The sequence below is a fragment of the Diplodia corticola genome (assembly GCF_001883845.1).
Source record: "Diplodia corticola strain CBS 112549 chromosome Unknown scaffold11, whole genome shotgun sequence".
NCBI lineage: Eukaryota > Fungi > Ascomycota > Dothideomycetes > Botryosphaeriales > Botryosphaeriaceae > Diplodia > Diplodia corticola.
This window is the reverse complement of record NW_017971490.1, coordinates 185,926-208,744: the sequence shown is the minus strand read 5'-3', so window position 1 is coordinate 208,744 and position 22,819 is coordinate 185,926. Positions and strand designations below refer to the sequence as shown.

The 22,819-nt window shown below is 54.7% G+C and overlaps 9 protein-coding genes across 9 annotated transcripts; 3 read left to right on the top strand and 6 right to left on the bottom strand.

The window, feature by feature from the left end:
• Positions 1 to 982: 982 nt before the first annotated feature.
• BKCO1_1100068 (mfs general substrate transporter) lies at positions 983 to 2,596 on the bottom strand (the record flags this gene model as incomplete). Its single annotated transcript, XM_020270426.1, has 1 exon — positions 983 to 2,596. One exon carries the CDS (start codon positions 2,594 to 2,596, stop codon positions 983 to 985), a length of 1,614 nt encoding a protein of 537 aa, XP_020132791.1.
• Positions 2,597 to 7,700: 5,104 nt separating this feature from the next.
• On the bottom strand, positions 7,701 to 8,191 carry BKCO1_1100067 (uncharacterized protein; the record flags this gene model as incomplete). Its single annotated transcript, XM_020270425.1, has 3 exons — positions 7,701 to 7,778; positions 7,837 to 8,084; positions 8,143 to 8,191. The coding sequence occupies 3 exons, from the start codon at positions 8,189 to 8,191 to the stop codon at positions 7,701 to 7,703; spliced, it is 375 nt and encodes a 124-aa protein (XP_020132683.1).
• Positions 8,192 to 8,519: 328 nt separating this feature from the next.
• Positions 8,520 to 8,978, top strand: BKCO1_1100066 (uncharacterized protein; the record flags this gene model as incomplete). Its single annotated transcript, XM_020270424.1, has 2 exons — positions 8,520 to 8,667; positions 8,728 to 8,978. 2 exons carry the CDS (start codon positions 8,520 to 8,522, stop codon positions 8,976 to 8,978), a joined length of 399 nt encoding a protein of 132 aa, XP_020132684.1.
• Positions 8,979 to 9,883: 905 nt separating this feature from the next.
• BKCO1_1100065 (uncharacterized protein) lies at positions 9,884 to 10,375 on the bottom strand (the record flags this gene model as incomplete). The annotated part of the gene is made up of 2 exons (XM_020270423.1): positions 9,884 to 10,000; positions 10,061 to 10,375. 2 exons carry the CDS (start codon positions 10,373 to 10,375, stop codon positions 9,884 to 9,886), a joined length of 432 nt encoding a protein of 143 aa, XP_020132685.1.
• A 2,303-nt stretch (positions 10,376 to 12,678) lies between these two features.
• Positions 12,679 to 12,897, bottom strand: BKCO1_1100064 (uncharacterized protein; the record flags this gene model as incomplete). Its single annotated transcript, XM_020270422.1, has 1 exon — positions 12,679 to 12,897. One exon carries the CDS (start codon positions 12,895 to 12,897, stop codon positions 12,679 to 12,681), a length of 219 nt encoding a protein of 72 aa, XP_020132686.1.
• A 1,026-nt stretch (positions 12,898 to 13,923) lies between these two features.
• On the bottom strand, positions 13,924 to 14,794 carry BKCO1_1100063 (uncharacterized protein; the record flags this gene model as incomplete). The annotated part of the gene is made up of 3 exons (XM_020270421.1): positions 13,924 to 13,939; positions 13,999 to 14,254; positions 14,305 to 14,794. 3 exons carry the CDS (start codon positions 14,792 to 14,794, stop codon positions 13,924 to 13,926), a joined length of 762 nt encoding a protein of 253 aa, XP_020132687.1.
• Positions 14,795 to 14,972: 178 nt separating this feature from the next.
• Positions 14,973 to 15,713, top strand: BKCO1_1100062 (uncharacterized protein; the record flags this gene model as incomplete). The annotated part of the gene is made up of 2 exons (XM_020270420.1): positions 14,973 to 15,366; positions 15,415 to 15,713. The coding sequence occupies 2 exons, from the start codon at positions 14,973 to 14,975 to the stop codon at positions 15,711 to 15,713; spliced, it is 693 nt and encodes a 230-aa protein (XP_020132688.1).
• Positions 15,714 to 17,423: 1,710 nt separating this feature from the next.
• On the bottom strand, positions 17,424 to 18,083 carry BKCO1_1100061 (uncharacterized protein; the record flags this gene model as incomplete). Its single annotated transcript, XM_020270419.1, has 1 exon — positions 17,424 to 18,083. The coding sequence occupies one exon, from the start codon at positions 18,081 to 18,083 to the stop codon at positions 17,424 to 17,426; it is 660 nt and encodes a 219-aa protein (XP_020132689.1).
• A 3,184-nt stretch (positions 18,084 to 21,267) lies between these two features.
• On the top strand, positions 21,268 to 22,276 carry BKCO1_1100060 (uncharacterized protein; the record flags this gene model as incomplete). The annotated part of the gene is made up of 2 exons (XM_020270418.1): positions 21,268 to 21,293; positions 21,394 to 22,276. 2 exons carry the CDS (start codon positions 21,268 to 21,270, stop codon positions 22,274 to 22,276), a joined length of 909 nt encoding a protein of 302 aa, XP_020132690.1.
• Positions 22,277 to 22,819: the final 543 nt, after the last annotated feature.

Genomic DNA, 22,819 nt, shown 5'->3' with positions numbered 1-22,819 from the left:
CCCAACGAAACAACCTCCAAACAAACCATAGGGGATGGAAGTTGTCACCGGTCCCTCTCAGACTCAATCGCAGCACCATCACCTCGTCGTCCCTCCTCTCATGAAAGCTGATGACGTGGAAGCTGGGGCCGAAGATTTAGGGTTTCAACGGTTCTATTTGGGATGGATCCAAGCCATTCTCGCTAATCTTTGCGATGCCATCAGTGTGTCTCCTTTTTTTTTACCGGCTTGGACCTTTATTCGCTGGAAGAATTGTTCCACCAATGATATGTTTCTTCTGGTGACGAGAAAGGGATGGGTAGCTCCAGTGTTTTGACCGAAAGCCATCAAAATACCATGGTAGCGTCCAGAGGCGCATCCGACTCTCCGAGGTTCCAGTCGTATTAAAGGCACCGGCTCGATCTTTCTCTGCTCTCGGACCAAATCCCACGTCCATAAGTCAAAAGCCAATAAGACTCTGAGAAGATGCCTTGCAACATCGAAGAACATACTCGCCGGCACCTCTGGATCCCGGTCTACACGACCACTACAGCATCACATGGCGACTGGCCTCGTTCTCCACGAACCATCATCAACATCGAACAGTGCGAGCGCATCTGCGACTTCTGCGCTTTGAAGTCGCGGGAAACATTCGGCAGCGCAGCGGAGTTATTGGAGCACGTAAAGAAGGCACATGCAGAAAAGACAGAGGAAGGGGTAGAGCTAAGGCTTGCTCCTGCAGCCGGAAACAGCCGTAGGAATACGACAGGGGTCTCGATGAGAGACTCGGACAAGAAGTACGAAGCGTGGCAAGACGGCTGGATAAGACGAAAGAAGGTGAAGTATTATATGAGTCCTTCTTGTAGAGTACGAAAGGAGTTGGGGAGGAGGCGTCCAATAATGAGGAAGGAGGCGGGGAGCCAAACCCGACCGTAAGGGAGAAACATGGACAGAGAGGCTGCGAGAACGATAGCGGCCCATGTTGCACGCGACCGTCGTGGCCTCAAGCGGCTGAATCCCTCCTCTTTCCTCTGCCCTCATCTCCGCTGTCAGAAGCCTCATCTTCCGTGTCGAGCTCGAATTCGTCGGCGAGTTGGCGCGTCTCTCTCCGATCCAGCTTTATGGCACCCTCGGCCTTCCGCTCCACCTTCACGAACAGCGTCAGCAGCCCGCAATCATAGGCGGCCTTCATGGCACCGGCGACGACAAAAGCAATCCAGAACCTATCGGTGCCGGCCAAGAAGCCCGTCACCGACGGCCCGCCGCTTTGGCTCAGTGTTTTGACGACATTCACAATGCCCATGACGGCGGTGCGTTCTTCGGGCTTGACGACCAGCGACAAAAATGCCGAGCGTGGGGCCTGGTCCATGCTCGCAAGAGTGCCGCGAAGAACCATCAGGATGGCCGTCAGCCACACGACAGGGGCGGCAGGGATCAGGGCGAGGAAGACGGCGGAAGGGAGGTGGGTGAAGACCATGGTCTGGACGAGGCCGATGCGCCTGGCGATGGAGGCGGCGAAAATATTTCCGATGCTGGAGGTGACCCAGGTGGCGGCGACGATGCCGCCGAGGGTCGACTTGGGCAGCCCGAACTTGCGGTCGAGGTAGAAGTTGATCAGCGAGTACGGCACCATGCCCGACGCCAGCGAGTCGACAAAGAAGAGGGCGCACAGCTTCAGCATCATCCAGCGCGTTTCAGCCGACAGTTGCGCGAAACCCATCTTCGGCTTGGGCGGCGGCGCGGGTGTGGGCGGCGTGGGCGGAAGCGGCCGTTCATCGTCATCAGCTGGCCCTTCGTCCGACGACCGCGACGGCGTGAGAAACACGTCGCGCTCGCTCTCCTCGGCGTCCTCGGCCGCCGCATCTTTCCTGCCGCTCCTTCCACCACCACTCCCCACGGTCGCATACTCGCCGCGTCCCGCCGCGGCACCACCGCCCCCATACCCATCGACCTCGCACCTCGCACTCAGCAACAAGGTCAACCCAGCCTTCACCACGCCCACGGCGCCATACCCCCAAAAGACCACCCTAAACGCATCCAGCTCCACCCACCCCTCCCGCCTCTTACACGCCTCAACCACCCACCCGGCGCCCGCCAACCCCAGCGCCGACCCCATCGTCCCAACAACGACATACCACCCAAAGACCTCGCTCCTCTCGCGCTCCCCCACCAACCCCGCCAACGCGCTCTCCTCCACCGCGCGAAACGGCCCAATCTCATTCCCGCTCACGCTCACCACCCCCACCACCGCCGCCCCCAGCAACACCCAATACGCGCTCGCATTCGCAAACACCGCCCCCGCCACGACCATGCCCCCGCACCCCAGCAGCAACACGCGCCGCCGCCCCAGCCGGTCCGCCACCAGCGTCAGCGCGAGCGACAGCCCGACGTCGCCGAGCAGCGTCAGCGTCATGAAGAGCCCGATGCGCGCGTCGGGGACGGACAGCGCGGCGAAGAAGAGCGCCAGCACGAGGGAGACGCCGCCGTAGGCCGCCATGCGCAGGAAGCGCGTGAGGTAGATGAGGTGCAGGTCAGCGGGCGCGTGGAGGATGGTGCGGAGGCCCAGCTCGGTGGTGAGTTTGTGGAGGAGGGAGGGGCGGGGTGGGCCGGGCGCCATGGTGAGCGTGGGGTGGGGTGTGCGGGTGTCTCGCGGCTCGTTGGTGGATTGGGGGTCGCGCCGACTGGCAGCAGTTTCTGCCGCTTGAGGAGACGGAATTGTTGGAGTTGGTTTGGTTTGGTTTGGTTTGGAGAGAGGAAAGATTCGGAGGGGGGAGGTTGAGATAAGCACTAACTAATGAGCAAGCTTTGCTGCCTGGGCGCTGCGGGGCACGCGAAGCTCGGCTCGGCACCATCGCTTCGTGTCCGACATCGCTGTCCGACTCTAAGCCCGAGGGATGTGAGTCCGAGGACGGAACGCACAAGGGCCGAATTACAGTTTGAGGCCTTGCTGCCGTGGGTTGACGACCGGAATCCCAAATACTTTCGACCGCACACCCCAAAGGCCCCCCTGTCATCCCATGGAGCCACCGGCAGAGTTTTCAATAGTTCCTGGCAGCGCTGTTTTCCACCTGTGTTCGCTTGTAGAGATACATGCCTGCGGGCATCTGTGCAATGTTAACGCCAAGTCTCAAGTCATGACAGTGGTGTCGTTCCATGACTGGAGGAATGTAACGTCGGAGAATTATTACATGGCATGATGCGACGGACCCACGCTTCGCAAAAAGCTTGTGTGCATGGCGAGGAGCTCCACCTTCCTCAACACGTTAGATCATCCCTCACAGACCCAGCTCCAGCTGGCGCTTGTGCCCTTGCGTCGCACAGCCACCATCAGCAAACCTCATGGCCATACCACGAAAACATCCAATTCTCACACATCTGCTATCTTGCCTCCATGTGTGGTGCCATAATCCCGTGTATTCCTCAATCCTATCATCAGTCTGCTCGAGTCCCGGAAGAAGGCTTTACGGGGCGCCAAGGTCCCGCTCTTTTCCACATGAAAGTACGCTTCTTTCCAGCTAACGTCTTTGAGAGCATCGCGCAACTCGCTTTCTACCCAGTAGATCAGACAGGACAATGCTTTCCATCGTTTCGTGAAAACCAATTGTATAGCCTGCGACTCGAAGTTGACCATCAAGTAAGCCTGACCATCCACTCTGGACTCAGCTGTCGTAGCAACTCCACTTATACTTCCCAGCAGTGTGTACTCCAAATCCAATGCGTTCGACATATAGGAGCGATTATAGCAGTGCATCTTGCTGGCACTTGCCGAAAGCCTTTCAAGCAGCCTATGTTTGTCCCCATTTCCATGAAACCATCTCACCATGTGGGTTTGGCTGCCCTCCAGAGCCTTGGATAGAGACTCTGCTAGTTGCGAAGTTCTTTGGCGTACCATTGATTCGGCGGATACCTAGGACAATCCTACCCTGCTTCAGCACTTGTAGCAAGTATCACTTGCCGTCGGTAATGGACGAGGATGGAATCAATCTGCCTGGTCGAGACAGAAGAGCGCATGGCGGTGGTAGTTCTGAGCTGACTGAGGGATACACAGATTCTGCAATGCATGTCTCGTCACTATGGAAGACAAGAAGCCAGGACGTTAGTGTTTTGAACCAAGGTATCAAGAAGAGCAAGGCTCAAGAGTCCCTACAAAAACACAACTGAATCCTGTGAAATGCCTGTCGTGAAAGAAAAAGATCTTTCTTCCTCCCCGTCCTGATTTTGCGCACACCGCCCAAAGGTCCCGAGCTCTGATCAACTCACCTGGAGTCTCGCGGCAATGGTATGCATGGATTTTGGCAAAGTGGACTCGGCAGCGAAATCAGGATAGTGCTTGTCTCCTCTCATGCTTGTCCTAAATATGTTTGAGGAATCGAACGACCGCTGCGGCCGGTATGCTGAGCGGGCACGCTCGCGTTGCAAGGGCGTCGAGACCTAAAGGTGACGCTAGCTTGCGGTGTGGGTTGTGAGAAATCGGTTTGGCATCGCATCCAGCCGGCTCTGGACGGAGGCTGTCCGTGTCTCTGTGCAATAGAGAGCCGGCTGTGCGCTGGCGCAAGGAGAGTTGGTGCGGTCGGAAAAGTACGCGGGCGAGGACGCCGTTTGATTGCGTCAAAGTCTGTAGCTCAAACTTGCTGCCTGGGTTGTCGGCGAGCAGAGGAGTCAGCCACGACCGTGCGGCGATGTGAGACGCGTGTGAGGAAGCAAAAGTTGGATAGGTAGATGCCAAAAGCGCGTGACGGGGAGACTTACGAGAAACACCACTGTCACCTGGGTCCAAGGGTGGTGAAGGGGACCATGGGGCCGACCAGGGCTGGCTACAGCGGTCGTTGTAAGAGCGCTCGAGCGCAGAATCTTACTGTCTGGGAGACTGGTCTGAGGCGTACTTTTTTTTCCGGGACTCTGGGAGCGCGACGCCTTCAACTCGGCCTGCGACCGTTGATAGCGTTCACACAGTGGGAGGTCCGAGTGGCCCATTACCTCACTCTTGTCGAGGAGAAGAAAATAGATGAACCTTTAGTAGCTACACGATCAATCATGCCCTGTGCTGCGCCTAGATGCGCCAGTGCCATCTCGCGAGTCGCATGGGCGCCGTGCTTCGAAGCCACTTGGATCACCTTGGCACTCACCTCGCAGAGGGTCCTAGCGGACGCGACTGCCTTGTTGGATAGCGAGTGGCTACCATAAGTGCCAGGCGGCAGCAGCGGTTGCCCGGCCACGCCCTCGTCGCGTGCGCATCGGTCCATCGCGTCGCCTCGGCTAACATAAATACCTCCCCCCCTCCCCACTAGCTCCGTAACTTCTTTTCTTCTTTTAAGCTCTCTTCGCCTCTCAGCGCAAGCTAAAAATAATCTTCTTGTTTCAATCTTCTTACACAAGAAAAATTCTCGCGCGTCAACTTCAACTCATGTAAGTCTCCTCATCAAACAACCCCTTGCCTGATGATGACCGCTTCACTGCATTTGAACCGTCAGTTTCGTCTTCAATGCGGCTACGACCAGGAACATGCTGTCCTTGCACTCCGGCAGCAGCGTACCGGGATCGCATGTTGGTTGGAACGGACTGATCGGCAATGATTTAACAAAACTCTGACTGGGCACTTCGGACTGTTCTTTGCTACGCCACAACGTGGATGCTTCTGCTGACTTCGATTTACCTTGCGCAGGGGAAGCCTTGCTTCGATGCCACCACGCGATGGTGAACTGTCCGCATCACTCCTTCGCAGTAAGTTCTCACTTCCTCTGACTTTTGCACTTCTCCAATGATGAGCCCCTAAGGGCACACCTGATCTTCGAGGCCCGGCTGTCCTAACCGCGTTGCGGCGAATTGGTTTAGCGGCTGGGCCGATGCGAACAAAAGAGAGCTCTGATTTGTTTTTCTACCCTCACTCTTGCTTTGTTCTCATGGCATGATGTGCGCTTCGCTGACTCTTTGGCACTCACCCAGATCTTTCGGGACCGTCCGTCGGTCCGCCCTCCGCGCCCTCACTGCTGCCCATGTAAGTACGTTCCGCGCGCATGCACAGGAGTTCTTCAGCACGCCCAGTGATGAGTAAATCTATATAGCTAAACAGAACATTTGCAACGAACCACTGTGTGGTTGTCTTCGGGCAGCTGCTATCTTTTGGTTGTTATGAAAAAAAAAAAAAATCCACTTTCTTTTCTCTGAGGGCAGACTCGGAAATTTTTAGTTTCTTCCAACACTCTCAAGAATCTACGCTGACAGGATCACATTATGACAGCATTTTAAGACTACGAATTGGGCTAAGGCTATGCTTCCCATCTATCCTGACCATGTAAGTCTCTACTTTGTACCCTCCTGGACCTTGCTCGAGATACTCTCCCCCATCGAGTGCCACGCTGACTCAACTTAGATAGCTCACGGCCTGGTCCAGTCCAACTGCCTCGTTATTCTTCATGGCTCATTGTCTCCTGGCAAGTAACACATGTCCCTCTTGCGTCTTCCCCTGCCCAATGATGACACACAATATTTTGTTCGTTATCGCAACTTTAGACAATAATAACTGTTCGGTCTCTGGAGATTGTCGATGAGAGAAAAATGATCTGATGGGCGCTGCTACCTTTCATACGCTATGCCTCCTCCACTTCTGCTTGCATACCGCTAACTTTTTTCGGCTGCCATGTAGATCTCGCGCTGCCCTTGTAGTGGTTGGCTCTATTAGGCGCGTCCACTCTCCCGAGAGCATTTATCCTCACTCTCAAAGGACACTACGAGTCCACGACACACTTGAGCACAAAAGGGGAGATATATGTCATCCGGAATCAGATACAGAGGGAAGTGTCGAGGGCGGAAGCAACTCGGGTTTGTCTGCCCCTTGTTTCTACGTCCCGTTGGATAGTATCATAGCTCTTATGGAAAATCTTTTGGGTTTGATGGAGCCGTTTGAAGGTGGTTTAAAGGCTGGTCGAGATGATGACACATGTTGTGTACCTGGTTCCAGATAATGATGTATTTTCTGGCGAATAGACAAGGTGGGAAGTGTTGCAAAAGCTTGTCGTAGAGATATGATGACCAAGCGTATTTGAACGTCAATTGATGAAGAGCTGTGTTTATTCCGTCTGATGTACTTAGTGTGTTGATAAGCCTGTAAAAAGCCGTGTCCGCCTTCGTCAATGTGTGCCGTGGATTTAGTGGCCTAGGCTACCAAGCTATGCAGCAGGTGATATTTTGCTAACGCGGCACATGTACGACAATGTGCGAGTTGGGTATTCAACCTGAACAGGGACGGTCTGCAAGCTCGTCTTGCTTGACATTGTCGCTTGTCAACCACAGCCGTCGTACGTCGGCATGCGGCCTCTCGCCAGGTTGTGCTTTTGGTTCACGCATTTCGAGTCATATCCGTTGTGTGCCCATTTGCTGTGGTAGATGGTGGCTCCATAGCTATCTTGCAGTACACGGTTAGGCTATCGTCTAAAGGGATCAGTTCGGCGAGGCGCGACACTCAAGACGTCAGAACGCAACTGTCGTGACCGCACTATTCAGGGATATCTGCATTATCCATTTTATGCCATGGTAGTCTCATACCCCGAAGTCCAAGCTTTCAGGAAGATCTCATATAAATTATTTCGTCCACGTTTGCTCGTCACCATGTCACCAGTACCACTGATCCCGTGACGTTTGTCGTGCTGACGAAGATGACTACCGCCCGATTTGCAATACCCATCTTCGTTTGGCGTGTGTCAAGCTGTCCTACCCACGACGAGTCAAACCTCAGAGCTGTCTTTGGGGCTGTCGGCGAGCCAAACTTGACACAGAGGGGTCGGGCGCGAGGCAAAGGGTGCCTGTCCATCGTCAGACACGGAGTGACACGAGGTTTATCGTACGGGAATCTGTGCTTACACGCTGGCTGTTCCTGCCACGATGTTGGAACCTCAGGCTCATCTCATGTGCCAGCAGCTTGTGGACCAGCTTAATCACGGCCTCTTCGCGGCTGAGTCCGTAAGAGTAGGCTACACAATGCCACTCGTTGGTCGCGCGAACGACAAGGAAAGCCTCGAACAGGTCTTGCCCGCCGGTGACGCTCTCTTCAACATGGGGAATAGCACTGAGGTGCCTGTAGTAGGCGTGGTTCAGGGTGTTGAGCTGAACTGGGCTGTGTGAGCTTGCGCGCTTTGTCGGGGGGTTAGAGAAAAGGCGGGGACGTACGATCGACCATCCTGCGCGCCTCACGCTCGGTTTGGCTCCGGTGCGACATCTTAGGTGGGGTGGGCGGGAGAGGTGGCTTGCAGACGGGTTGCCGGGTTGTCGTGCGCGGGAGTAGGCCGGCACATGCGCGCGCGCCGGTACGCCGCACGCCAGCAGCACCTCCTCACAGTGCGCACGGACAGCTCGCGGCTCTTTTCCAGTGGCACTGACCTTTACGCGAGTCTGCGGTCCGGTTAGTCATCGGCTTTCGCTGGCAGAAGGTCCGGGATTGGAGGGACCAGTCAAACCTATATAGAGCGCGCCTGAAGGTCCACTCCTTGCACCTGAACCCAAGACCAGCAACCCCCGGAAGACGTCCACCACAGCAACTCCCCACAATGTCGCCGCCCATATACGCCACCAACACCCGCGCTCTCTGCATCTCGCTGATCAGGCTCCCTTGGTCCGACGCCATCCAGCTCGCCAAGGCTGTCAGGGGCGACACGGAGATCCTGGACTGCCTTTGCCATGACATGTATAAGAGTGGTTCTCTCTCCTACCAGTCTTCAGTCTCCTCGAGAACACATCCGCTGACATTGGTAACAGGGCTTCATCGCATCTACGGCGATACCCGCTACTGGATCAGCACTGGTCCTAGTGGCCGCGTTGATCGCCGCAACACTCACTACGCAAGGATCAGCAGGGAGTTTCCCATCACTCTCGTATTCAGGGACAATAGCTTCTTCGACAACTTCGAGATCCTCGACAATACCACTGGCCCTTCTGAGATCGAGGCTCTGCTCGTCTTGATGCACCGGATGATCCCTGCCCATCTCGTACACAGGGAAAGGGACTGATATGGTCAATACGGCGGGCAGAACTAGGCTATACTTCCAGGGACTGCCAATGGGCTTTTACCGACCTTCAAGCAAACATGCCGGCATTCATCGCCGTGCTACCCCTGATCTTTCAACTGCACACGACTATTTCAGAACGTCCTATTTCCGTTGCTTGCAAGAGCTCGCAGTAGAGGGACACCGAAAAGGGCGCACCAAAGGTGCTCAAACCAAGGAACACAGAATGGTCTGATTTTGCCTCACCATAATATCATAACTGCTTGCTGCTATACTTTTCTCGACATGCGCTGTGATATTCTCATTGCCGGCTTTCCCCGACACCTTCTATGACTTCGCCATCACACCATGGAGCCAATGACTATGCCGACTGCCCGAGATCCTCAGCTTGTGACGTAATAACCTCATGAGAGCCAAGCACGCTGCTTGTTTGCTCCAGTTCTGACAGCACGGCCTCGTGTGGGGATTGACAGCGCCAAGCGTGTAATCATTGCAGCGATGCTCCCTTGACCGCGATGATTGGGAAGACGACTGATGGTAAAACGACTGATACTACTAGTCATGAGTAAGTGAACTCGTCCGGTACTGTGTGCATCATGAATTTAGCACATGCAAGACGAGTCGTCACCACAAAGGTATGAACTAGACTTCAGTCTCACATCTTCCATTGAACCAGGCGCTCCACGAAGATATCCTACTCATCCGTGTCCCCCAATTTATCATCAGCCCCCTGAATCTTCCGAACTCCAATCGAACGGCAAGGCATCGTCGCCATTGTGCTTGTTGTAGATATCGGGGAAGACCGTCAACATGGCCGACCAAGCCAGCTCTGTCGCCTTTGAACAGAAGAGAAGCGGTCTCGTACTCGGCGTCGGGCGGGCCGTCTCGATCGGGGCGTTGAAGTTTTCTCAGTCGTGTAAAAAGATGCGGGGTCGGCGACCGGCCTTCTTGCGGTCCACGACGTCGGAGAGGACGTCGGAGAGGACGTCGGAGAGGACGCAGCGTTGGTCGCGCTTGATCTTGTGCTATTCCACACGTTAGCATCTGGCGCTACAAATAGCGGTCGCAGGCAGGAGGAACCCTACGTAGTCTTCAGCCGGCGTGGCCGTCCCGTGTATTCCCTTTGCGCAGGCGGCCAGGGCGGCCCACAGCCGGTCGCGGCCCAGATATTGTCCGCCCGATGCACCAGCTTCGATGAAGTTGAGAAACGGAGGGGAGAGCGACTTCCGGGGTACCCGAATGCAAGGTCTCCTCTCTATGATGGAGCCGAGCAACACACAAAGTGCCTCGGCCTCAGTGTCGCCAAGGCGGCAGGGCTGTCCGGCCAGCTGACTGAAGTAAAGCTGAGCAGCAGACAAGGCGCAAGCCGTCTCGGTGACGGAATCCTTGACGGTGGCCATGGTTGGAGTCGGCATCGCGCGCCTGGATAGCAGTCAGCAGTCAGCACGCCGCATACCTCCCCTCTCGCGACGTGTCGTTTGTTTACGTACCGACGCCGACTCGATTGTCTCACACTCTTCTCTCCCCTCTACCTCTCCCGCCGGACCGCCGGCGCCGACAGCGGCGCCGACGGAGTATCCGCCGTATGTGCTTTACTCTCAACGAGCGTTAGTGTTGACAGCGGCGGCAGGAGGCGCCGCAAATGTTGACAGTGGCTGGTGGGAACACTGCCCATCAAGGCTCCCAGCGGCGTCGTGTTAAGAGGGAGACAGCGGCAGGAGGATCAGCAGGCTGTGAGGAAGGAAGATCTCGTCAGCTTGGCAATAGCGTGGGGCTTCCAGGAGCTGAGGCTTGGTTGCGAGCGGGCGCGCTGGTGGGAGAGCAACCTAGCAAGCAGGCAAGGAAGCATGCTGGTGAAACTTACGGCGACTGTGTGCCCCGCTGGAGGTGCAGCGCCGGGCGAGATTGCTCTGCGACAGAGCCAGGCCAACAGGGCTGGTACTATGGCAAAGCAGGAAGCCGGTGTTGAGTGTGGGTTTGGAGTTTGTGAGTTTGGTTGAGGTTGTTGTTGTCGCTGGGCCCATGGTCTCAAGTGGCGACGGTTGTGACACCCGCGCGTCGCTTTCCAGCCCCTTCCCGACTCGGCACTGCCACAAGGTAGGTCGGACTTGCCTGAGAGCGACAGTCTCTCGCACGGAGCATCTTGGTTGATGACTCGAACTGAGCGTTCGGAACCTGATCATGGATCTCCAGTGACGTAGCGTTTCGCTAGACAACAATCTGGTGATTCATGGCCAATTCTGGTTTTTGCGCCTCCGTGAGAACGATCAAGGCTAAGGATCGTCTGACTTTTCGTGTTACTACTCTCCTGGTGTAGGTCAGGTGCTGCGGCTCTCTGCTATTTGCTGCGAAAGCTTGATAGCCAGGAATGTGAAGCCACTCTCTCAGTAACTGAGCTGCATTGTCAGACATTGATGTTCCAGTTAGGCATGACGAAGAGTTGAATTCTACCAGCTCGTGTAGCGACGACCCCACGAGGTCCGACCTTTTCCACCAGCTACGACGCTACTAGAACCATCCAGCAATGACACGCCCCTAAAGCAAACACTTGAGTGCACCAACCCGCGCTTCCATTGTGGCTTTCCCTTGATACCCTGCTTGAAAGAAACCCAACTGTTTGCTCTCTAATAACGACATTACTCATGTTTATATTCGGCGGCTTACAAGCTCGTCGGTGCTTACTCGTGAGAGCGAACTAGGAATAAGCAGGTATTGCTTGATTTCACGCAAGGCGCCATGCGGTGATTTCTCAGGGCAATTCAAGCTCCGATTTGTTTCTGACGAATGTTTTCGCGGGCCAATGCATACCGGTGACGGGAACACAAGCGCGACTCTTGAGGCTCGACCCGGACCGCGCTGATCAAGCGTAAGCGCGCATTCAACGACGCTCACAAGCTCGGCGTTATACCAGTACTCAACTTTCACTCAAAACGTTCAGCTGTGAATCGGAATGTTCTCGACGTTGTATATGGTGGGAGACACCAGACCCAGCATCTCGAAAATAACTCTGCACTTCACCGAAGTCAATTTCGGCGCATGATCAAGTGTTAAGAGGACTGTTCCTGTATCCGGAATAGGAGTCTTTAGTAATCAAAAGTTCTGGTCGGTATGGCACAGGAACCAAGAGGGGAGCATTTCAAGATCTACCAGAACACGAGAAATACCGTTCAAGACCTATAACGTGTCGGCATCTGCATGAAATTGGACTACCAAGTATTTTGCTCGCAAACATGTATGAAAGTCCATGAGAACGTGAGATGGACATGTTCTTGGTCTTGAAGTGTATAGCTCCAGAGCTTTTCCTGTCGAACACTGCCCTCCATGCTTGGCTTCTTGGTATTATACAAATGGCGGACGAGGATCGATGTATAACAACTCTCCCTCGGAACAGTGGAGAAATTCGGGCTGACTGGTTACTGAAAGGGTTTCGAAATGCTGCGCGACCAAGGGCATGTCAGCTTTGAGTAACGAAGTGTTCGTGTCCACTTTAACGCACATCACAAAGTTTGTCGTCGAAGAGGAGCCGTACAAGACGGTTCGCAGAGCCCTCGCGCTTGGCGATCGAAAATAATTTGGCACGCAGAAGCTGTCCAGCTACAGCCTCTGGAGGGCATCCGCATCGGCCTCTGTGGTTCGTCAGCTAAGGACCATGCAAACCGTTCGTCAGGGGTGCCCACTGGCTCGCCCCTCCATCCTGCCGCTATTACGTCTGAAACCAGTAGAAGCCAGACAAATCGCCAGGCTGCGCAGCTTCGCGCGGGTCGTGGGTGTAGCCTTGAACCTTCCAGACTCTGTTGACTCCGGGAAGCTTTCCGACGTTGGACCAGGTCCAGGTCCCCAATTTCTTAGGGACGCCCGGAGGCGCAGTCTTCGGAGCAGCCCGCTGTGGCGGGGCGCCTGGTTGAGAGGTCGAAGTATCCATGGGAGAGTCTTGGGAGGTAGCCAGGGAAAGGATGCGCGTTCGGCTCGGCGTTGGAGGAATTGCGGACGTTTTAGATAAGGTGACGGGTGAGCACGAGGTTGAGGTATGTGCAGAGTACAAGTGAGGGTAGCTGACGGAGCGCACCGCGCAATGCTGCTATAGTGACTAAGCGGGTCACCCCAGAGCTGCGTTCGGTAGCGCAAACCAGTTCAGCCATGTTTACTGCCAGTCCTTAGCTGATTGACATAGGTCAGTCTTGAATATGCAGCCCATAGTAAATCAGCATACCGGGGCTTAGAACCACCAAATTCCCACCCCTACATATCATTCGTTCATTGAGTCAAGGTCTACGGTCGTGCGATAAAACATTATGAGTTTGTAATTACTGCAGCTTCGCAATCTTTAAAAGTCATGATCTCTGCGTACAGGAGCACAATGAAAACCCAATCGCTCCTGTTCCTCCTGTCCAACTAGTGTACTGGACGTAATAGTTTGACGGAGACCGGAATTTATTCTTAGGCATGAGCAAACATTCCACTTTCGACTAGTAACGATCCCTTTCCTGCCGAGTTTCACACTGACTGTAACTGACGGCAGCATGAGCCCGACGGTATTTATGCAAGAGCTTAAGGGCCCTTTAACTGCGTGTAATAAAGGAGTTATCAGACCCCATAAAACATTTATTAGATCACCACAAAAGTGAGGATCTTGGCCCGCGGTCTTTGAATGGTTAATGTATCAACAAAGACTTCTTAGCGCAATGGAACGGCAGAGACAGTGTGGAATCTGTACAGGAAAGATATCTCGAGGGATTGGCCATTATGAAAGACCTTTCGGTCTCTATAGGTTTCCGTATAGTACCACGGCGTCCCCAGCCATTTAACCACCACAACATGCACGAGTAATTGAACCCGCTTCCCCTAATGCCAGCATGACATCTTCCCAATTGACTTCATTATTCCCCTTTGACCCTCTTAGAAGCCAAACCTGCTTCGAGTCGCAATTATCGTAGCAGAGGCACGGACCTTAGAATGCTTGGGGACTATAATGATTTGTAAGCCATATGAGAAGCTGCATATAAAAGGATTTCTGAGGACTTACGTGCACGGTAAAAGGACGTCCCAACCTTCTGCGCTGCTATCGTCACAGAGCTTTTCCACCTTGACCATCAAGTAAAGCAAGGCCTCGAGGACTGTATCGCAAGCATTGCTAGACTCGACCGCGACCCTAGACCATTTGATGTTATACATATACAACTCGACAATAGCGCGGCCAGTAAGCCAGTCGCGCCTGATACGTATGCCGAAGCCAACAGTTCCAGGCCACGTGAGCCTCATAAGCCCGGACGTGGCGGAGTCTAGCGCAAGGTCAGTCTTTTGCGTGCGGGGGGGGGCTTATTGTACGTACCGATGACATGGCGCTTGACCAAGTAGATCTTTTGACGGGTCACCAAGTCGAGATCGGACAGCGGGTGCCACTGTTTGTCGTTGAACCAGGGGCGGAGAAGGTACCAGAATCGCATGTTAGGGGTCGGCGGCTCGGATCTGGTGGCTACCTTCCATTCCGTCATGCCGGTCGAGGTCTCACGCAGACTGAAGTGTCGGTCCTCGTCCGAGTCGAGTTGAGGCCATTTTCCGGGCGCACCGGGATACTTGACTGCGCCGAGGATGAATCCAGACTCCGCGAAGACCTGAAGGATATGGCGGAAGGCGGCCTCTTCCTCAGTGTCGTCACCCGTGAGAGCGCCGGCTTCCTGGAAGGTGTTGTCCTCCACAGGCGCGCCATCCTCAACAGCAGTGTTGTTTTCCATCGGAGCGATGACTTCCTCGGTCGCGTCGTCTTGCTTGATCGCGTCGCCTTTATCGGCCAAGTTGACTTCTATGGGAGCGCTCGTCATGGTGCGTATGACACCAAGCGCTCGGAAGGGTGGGTGTCGGGTGCGGATGGTTTGTGGAAGGAGAGTGAGTTTAGCTGCCTGCGCCAGCTCTTGTTGGATCTGCGGCGCTGCGCATTGGACCCTGATTCCCAGCACGGACGTCTCTGCACCTACGTGTTGATCGATTGGGATAGGACCAATGCCGAACGTCTTCATCGCCTATCCACCTCCAACATACACGCTCACCTCTAACTCGACCAACATGGACCCCCAATGCGCCAGGAGCATGCTTGAGTGTGAAATGCACAGTAAGGTCAGCAATTGCTTCGCAACACCTCTCCGACTTCGTGGTCACGCTGCTGATCCTGGTGCTATTCCGCGGACAGAGGCCGGGTCGCGCTGGAACTCCAGGGCCATTTTGCTTGTCGAGGGACACAAAAGTGCTACAACTCGCTACTACAGCTGTCTGCAAGCGATCAACGCTGTTCGACTGGACGACCGCGCAATACATCGAGCTCATGAGAAGCGACACTTCGTCGTGCGGGAGTGCATGAAGCATGAACGCTTTCCACAAGGCATGCAGCGGCTTGAACGTAAAACCCCCAGAAGCAATACCATACAGTAATACTGACTCCAGGCAGAGTTTGCAAACAAGCACGGTACCATCTTCATTTACGCGGGCACCGCGCCTCGCGACATAGTGGAGCTTGCTCATATCAACAAGACAGTAGACCCCACCTATCTTGTGTCTCGTCAGCCCCAATCTCAGCATACCTGGAGTGCTGCGCTCTTCGGCTGCCTTGGCTACAACTCCAGCAGGATGTATCTAAGCCTCACTTCCGACAGCTTCGACGGCCCGGATGGAACCTTCCGCGACCTTGAGAAGACACTGCTTACAACGCTTCCGCCTCCTGAGATTCAGCCCAAGTACTGCCCGTAATCATACAAGTAAGATTATAACCTTCATTTGCTAGTTGCTTGACTGACGTTCCTTGAAAGCCGTAGCGTCCCATATTTGAATCCACTGACTAGGCTCGCTCACGATACATCCACTCTCCACCCGGTTTCAGACGGACAAATATGGCATGCGAGGGCCTCTTATGGTCGAGGAGTAGCCAGCCTGGTGTCAATACGAATTCTGGACTTGAGATGGACAATGGGGTACCAACAACCTCCCAAAGCCAAGGCCATTCCGTGAAAGAGAGTGCGGACTGGCGTTTGCAAGGTTAACGCCCACCCTTGTCAGAGTTGTGAGGTAGGAACATTCAATTCTGTATAACGACTTGCTTGATACTTGAGCAAGGGTCAACTGTGTTTGTACACAAGTTCACCGGCTAATACCGTGCAGAGTTCCTGATGATAGGGATCCACGGACCTTGGTGGTCTAAAGACTAGTTGTTTTTCAAGCCGTTTGCCATGGACCGAACCTCTCCCTCCGGCGTCCTCTGTCTGTAGATTTTCCAGCTAGGCTGTGCTCTGCCAGGGGTATTTCCATCCATGCCGGCCAAGTCAGATGGCACCTCAGAGGTGAGAGCGTCTTCACACTATATGGTGACGAGGAAAACCTAAAAACAAAAGGTTAGCATCCCACAGCAAATTCCACGGAAATGACGTTATGTGCGGCTCACTACTCTGCTAAGCTTCTCTGTCAATCTCAACAATCGTCAGCACTCGCTCCATACGTTCTATTGACTTTCTCTCTAAGAGCATCAGGACTACAGCCTTCCGACCGCTTTCTGCTACATATCGCAGTGTAGCTCCGCAGGTCGTGCTACCATCCTCGTCCAAGTAAAGGGATGGGAGCGTCACCTCCAAGCCCCCGCTCATCGGGTGTTCAGTTCCGTTAGCGGAGATGGTAAAGGTGAATCGGGGGTTGCCGGAATCTATCAATCGGTCCACCTCATTTGGGCAGAAGCAGTTTTGGTCGATCAGCAAAATGTTCTGGATCTGTTCTATAAAGATGGAAATCTTGGGGCCATTCTGGATGGTTTTCTGATGGCGAGAGAAATGTGGGAACCGACTGCAAGCGGCTTACGAGCAAGCCACTCTATGCGAGCGGCGACGCGCTTGTTTTCCTAGTCGAACTTCCGCAGGAAATCGAACTTCTCTGCGTACTCTTCAGTGTCAGGGTCGTTCGTCAGATCGGTGCGACGGCACTGGGTGTAGTCTTGTAGGAGCTGCCTGTAACGGAAGCAGATCGAAGTAGCGTCGTGCACGGAAGGTAGGATCAGGCTCTTGTGGTTAGTCGTGGCCATGATATAAATGTCAAATGACGAGTACGAGATAAATGGGATTCGTTGCGCCGAGTGGAGGCTTGGAAGGGAGGACTAAGGGAGCAGCGAGACAACTTTGCGTCATAAGCATGGCAGTGCTCTGCGACTGCAGGTACGGGCCTGGGACTCACATGAGAAGGTTGACAAATAAGCAGAGCAATCAGCTCTTTTGTTTTTGTAATATTCACTAGCTATTCACACTAGTAGAAGCTATCCTCGAGGTCCACACGGAAGCAATTAGCAAGTAGTCATGAACTCAAGGTGATACAAGTGCTCAACCCCTTTACTCACGCAACCTCTCTTTTACTAAGAATACTACTCATGCAAAAGTCCTCCGACACTGTCCTGAGCTAAATGAAGCATCAGCGTCTTTCCCATCACATTCCCCCCCACACATCCTCGTAGAACACGGGCGTGACTTGGGCGACGGAACGCAGCTTTCTATGCATATCCCAATTGACCTGGTACTCCAACCAGATCATCGCCAGATCCATCGATATGCCCCTACCCCAGTAAAGTATTCTGACAAGCGGCTTTGTGGCTTGCTCTGCTTGTGATAGCTGGACGAGAAAGGCAAAGCATTCGCCTGTGATGGGGTGTATACTTGTCAGGACCTGGAGCAGGCTGCCTGGTTCGAGGACACGTCCGTTCGCTTGACCAACGTGAGCAAAGCTAGCAGTCTTACGGCAAATTCCCGAGGACTCACCCAGAATCTGCTCGCGAGATGGAAGCACATGGCGGAAGGCTCGGACGTTCTGGTTGTCCCAGGGATGATCCTGGCTGGGCACCCCCAAGTAAGGGTTACGGTTCTGAGCATGCTGTCGCGAACGAGGTCTACAAGCAAACTTGGTTGCTCCACCGCGTGGCTGGGGTGGCTCCCAAGGACTAGCAGTTGGATCCATATCTGGCGTCTTTGAGGTACTCTCGGTTGTATGGATTGTGGTTCGGTTCTCGCTTTGGATGCGCTGGATATATGCGCTCCACTGAACCATGCTAAGCGTATTTGGAGTGACAAAGAAAAAGAAAAGCAAAGTCATGGTTTGCTGCGACGTAAGGCCAAGTCACTGGGCCGATCAGTCCAAACTGTACGCAATCGTCAATGACGCACAAGGTTTGCGCGGAGCCACGTGGAAAGGCTTGCGAACTGGCACCTGTTTGTATTCGACCGGTTTTCCAAAGGATGCCAGAACTCAGCCGTTTGCTGGAGAACATCCCGCTGATTACCGTTCGCTCGTCATGACTCTCTTCCGAGGCAAAAAAACAACCGCCATGTCTTCATCGTTAATTAAGCCGACACTCATGACGAGAGGATTACATACCTCTGAGTGAACAGTGGGTATCCAAGACTTTCTTTGCCTTGATGTCTCATTAAGATTTTTCTGCTTTATGCCCGTTTTGTGGTGTTAGCGCGGACAGAAGCCCAGCTTTGGCGGTTGGCCCCTTGCGTCTAGGCGTGGGGGTGTGGCTTGGGATTGTGGGGTCTTGTTACACTCATGCTTGGCGGATCGTGTAGCGCTGCGTGTCGGTGTCTCAAAGAATCAAATAGTGTAGAGCTGGTGTTCGCAACTATGCATGGAGCGATAAGCTTTCCAGACTCACGGGGGTGGTTTGCGAAAAAGGAGTTCTTACCAAGTCTTGCTTCTTGTGCCGGCTCTCGTGGATGCCGAGCGATTGATGCGCGGACCGTGAGCGGATACTTATGTCGACATTCCGTGGCCTGGAGAGAGCGAAAGCGGAACACGTTGCGAGATATTGGTAGAATGGGCGGGTGGATGTAGATAGGTCGCGCGTCGGGGTATGCAACGGCGCTCGAGCGTTTGAAGCCGCGCCAGCTTATCAAACAGTCGCAATCTTACCTGCTGCGACAGCGATGCTCTCTGGACATAGACTGGGGATCTGAAAATGTGCGGCGTAGTGACCCCATCTGCCTAGCCGGGCGGCGCGTGGTGGGCGGCGCGACTAGTTCGACCTCCCTCATCGACATTCCATATCATTGTGTATTGTTCGAGGTAGCGGGCTGCGGTCGTAACAGAGGCAGTATTGGACATTTTGGTTGTGCTCAGTGAGCTAGTTCTGGAGGGGAAAAGCTGGCCAGGACTGTGTAGACTGTGCAACGGCAGCGAAGGGTAGAGGCCGCTGGAAAGAAGGGTCGGACGCAATCTTGATTGCGAAAGTGAGGTGGTGGTGGTGGGTGAAGATTCCGAGGCCACGAGAGGCACTGAGCGTTTAAGGCAGAATGGACAGCCCTTGACGGCGGCGGGAGCGCTCATTGTCGTGGCAGATGCAGAGGCATGGTGAGGAGGACCAAGCAAGCGATCTAGGAAAGGAATTGCTGGTCAGCTTTGGAGTGCCACTGCTGGAAAGCTGGCCTCTCGACCGCGCAAAGGCTGTGGCAGCGCGCTTGTCCGAGTACTTGCACTGGAGAGCCGCGCGCAGAAATTTTCATGGCCTGTCTAAAGTGCATCTGTCCATTGCAGATTGCGCAGCGGCACACACTCAACGTCACAGCACTGAGGCAGTAGAGCAACAGAGATGCACAGCGACAGCAGGAAGGCCAGCACGGCGCAAGGTTGCAATGGCAGCGCATCGGCGAAGTAGAGCAGATGGAGAGGTAGATGGCGAGGAGAAAGGCAAAACAACAGAGGCAGAAGGCGCTTCTTCCTCAAGGACCTGTTCAAGACAGGATCGCTCAACGAAAAAGGTTCGCGCCAGCCCGAGACAGTGCAATACAGGCGGCACAGTGGCTCTGGAGATGAGCAAGCTCAGCGCCCCAGTGCCTGGTTCCAAAAATCAGAAAATCAAGGTAATATCTCCGTAGAGACGTCCTAGAGATTAAACTAAGAAAGCCATTGGCTACACTTGATCTAAGCCCGAAGGCAAAGAGAGCTGAAGAAGAAAAGAAGAAGAGGAGGTTGGGCGAAGAACGGCGAGCTTTTTATGGGAGAGCCCGGCCTAAGCGAGCACCTGATCTGCTGACCCAGCAACGGACCTTTGGTACCCTCGTGCCTGCCAAAAGAGTGTTGAGAGGCCAATGCGCCGGGAGGGTGCCTGGTGATTCGGCCGGCCTGGGTGATTGTGTCATGCAGATTATCACTCCCAACATGAGAGCTCCGTCAACGCTGCTGTCACACAGACGTCCAGCTGCCCCGGGCGATTCGCCAGTAAGGTGAGATCCGAGCAACAATGACCGCACCAACCTCAACAACTTCCCGGCAAGACACAACACTCTTTCCCGGTCTGCTGCTCCTTGTCGAGCCACATTCACAGCCATCTTGCTATCAGTCACCAATGGCAAACCGCGACGCAGGCTGCGCCGCCCTCTTCTTCGAATCGAACGGAAGGCCAGATGATCTCATCGTCCTATGTGGATACCGGAAACAGTTCATCTGTACCAAGAGACACGGGGTCATCAGGAAACACATGAGTGGGAGCGCGTACGGGGAAAGGGTGGCTACATTTAACAGGCTGTTGCTGGTCCTGGAAGGGGAAGCGGCTTTTCGGTATCTCTAGAAGCCCGTATATGCAGGATGTTGTGAACGCTTGGTATTGCGACACTCGATATATCACTATGCGAGTGTATTCACCTCGCATGTTTTGCACAGCATGTATGGATTCAATTCTCAATATCCGTGTCCAGTGGTGCGGTTCCTGCTCTACTTTATGTTGTTTGACCTTCCCCAGCCACGCCTTGAACGGTGAGTCCATCCCGGGGTTGATGCTGCAGTGTATCCTCTTCATCCGCAGCGGTCGCACCGCCGCTGCGTTGTTCAACCGCGTCGCTCATTACGCTGTCCTCCTATGTTATAGTGTGCGCAGAGGGTGGAAAGAGGCTGTTGCCGAAGGTTGTGTCGGTGAAGCGGCGTGGGTTCGGCCAAGGAATTAGATATTCTATTAGATGGATGGTGGCATGGTGAATCCGAATGCGAATGCGATGTGAGGTGAAATGTTGAAATGGCGCAATTTCTGTATGCTTGCCTTGTTTGATGTATCACCCCAAGTACCTGAACGATGGGCGGGAATATCCGAAAAGCCGCAAGTCCGATCTGGTCATGCACAAGATTGGAATGGCTGAATGACGGAGCGACAGCAGAGATCAGCGCTGCGTCTGCCGATCGCTCCACTCGCATTGGCGCCGCGTCAAACTTTAATCGCACCACACCTCAGCGAAAAAAAGTCCAATATTAACCCCACAGCTTCTACACCACGTCCCATACCCTCACAATGTTCGCCATACCAAATGCCAAGCGGTAAGTCTCCCTCAGCGCCCCCGTCGCATTCCGCCCACCTGCGCACAGCAGTGCTCACAACCCCACACCTCCGCCAGCCCCAGCTAACATATCCACCCAGCGTCCGCCGCTCCGACCTCTTCTCCACCCGCTCGCACTCCGCCTCTCCCTCGCGCTCCGCCTCTTCCTCGCCCGATCCCGAAGCCGCAGCCGCCCTCCTCCGCGCACGCCTCGACGCCCAGCTCGGCGCCGCACTACCCATCGCCGCCTCACCCACCGAAACAAACCCCAACCCCGCCCCCAACGACCACGACGATGACGACGAAGCCGACGAACTCGAGTTCCGCCTCTTCGCCACGCCCGCCGCCGCCGCCGCCGCTGCCTCCACAGAATCCACAACAACATTAGCAGCAACAACAGCACCCGCACGCCCCCAGAAAATCCGCCTCCGCTCCCCCTCCCTCGACCCCGACCGCCCCGCCGGCTTCGTCAACCCCTCCCGCCCACACTCATACTACTTCGCCGAAGCCCCCTCCTCTGAAGCGACGCGCCGCCTCGCCGCCGCGGCCGTCACCGGCGCCGACGTCCTCGCGCGGTCGACGTCGATGCGCTGGCCGGGCTGCGCGATGCCGTGGCGCGTCACGGTCGTGGATCCGGCGGGAAGGGCGCGGAGAGGGGTTTGTGCGAGGCATGGAGAGCAGCTGGAGTCGGAGTTGGTGGATGGTGGTGAGAAGGGGGGGAGGGCGAGGAAGGGGAAGAAGGCGAGGGTGGCGTTGAGGAAGAAGCGGGCGAGGGGTTTGGAGCGGAAGGAGGCGGCGGAGGTGGCGAAGAGGGAGAAGGAGGAGCATGAGCGGGCGAAGAGGATGGAGAAGAATCGGAGGCAGAAGTTGAAGAGGAGGGAGAAAGAGAGGGCGAGGAAGGCGGGGGAGAAGGACAATGAGAGGGGGGATGGCGGGGAGGGTGAGGGTGAGGATGTGGTTATGGAGGAGGGGGATGCGGAGTGAGAGTGTGCTTTTTCTCTTCCTTTTCGGTCACTTCTCCATGTCCGATCTCGTCTTCATGAGTGATGAAAGCAAATTTGCGGGTGTAATTTCGAGTACAAGGACGGCACATGCATCCTGAGCCAAAGTCCTTGACTTGGCAGGACAAGTCCCAGAGCGTCTCACCGGGAAGAATGGCGTCCAAGCCACAAAATCTTGTCCAATGGTCTCCGCCAGTCTGAGTTCGAAAGAGGTCAGTTGGGAGCATTCCATCTATGGCCGACTCCTACCACTTGGACGTCGCCTGGACCCTTGACAGCCCCGAGCGAGGGAAGTTTTTTCTGAACTACCGATTCACCTGTCAGCTTCTGGTTTGAACGTGGGGCCGCACTTTCTCGAAGTCAGAAGTGATTCGTAAAACAGGAATCAATGTTTATCACAGAGTTCCTTCTTCATCAATCCCAAACCGACCCGCCATGAACAGGAGCATGTTGGAGATCCCTTGAAGATCATCATTGATAGTGATGAAGCAGTACCGACGCCTTGGCCACACATGCTATCAGTCAG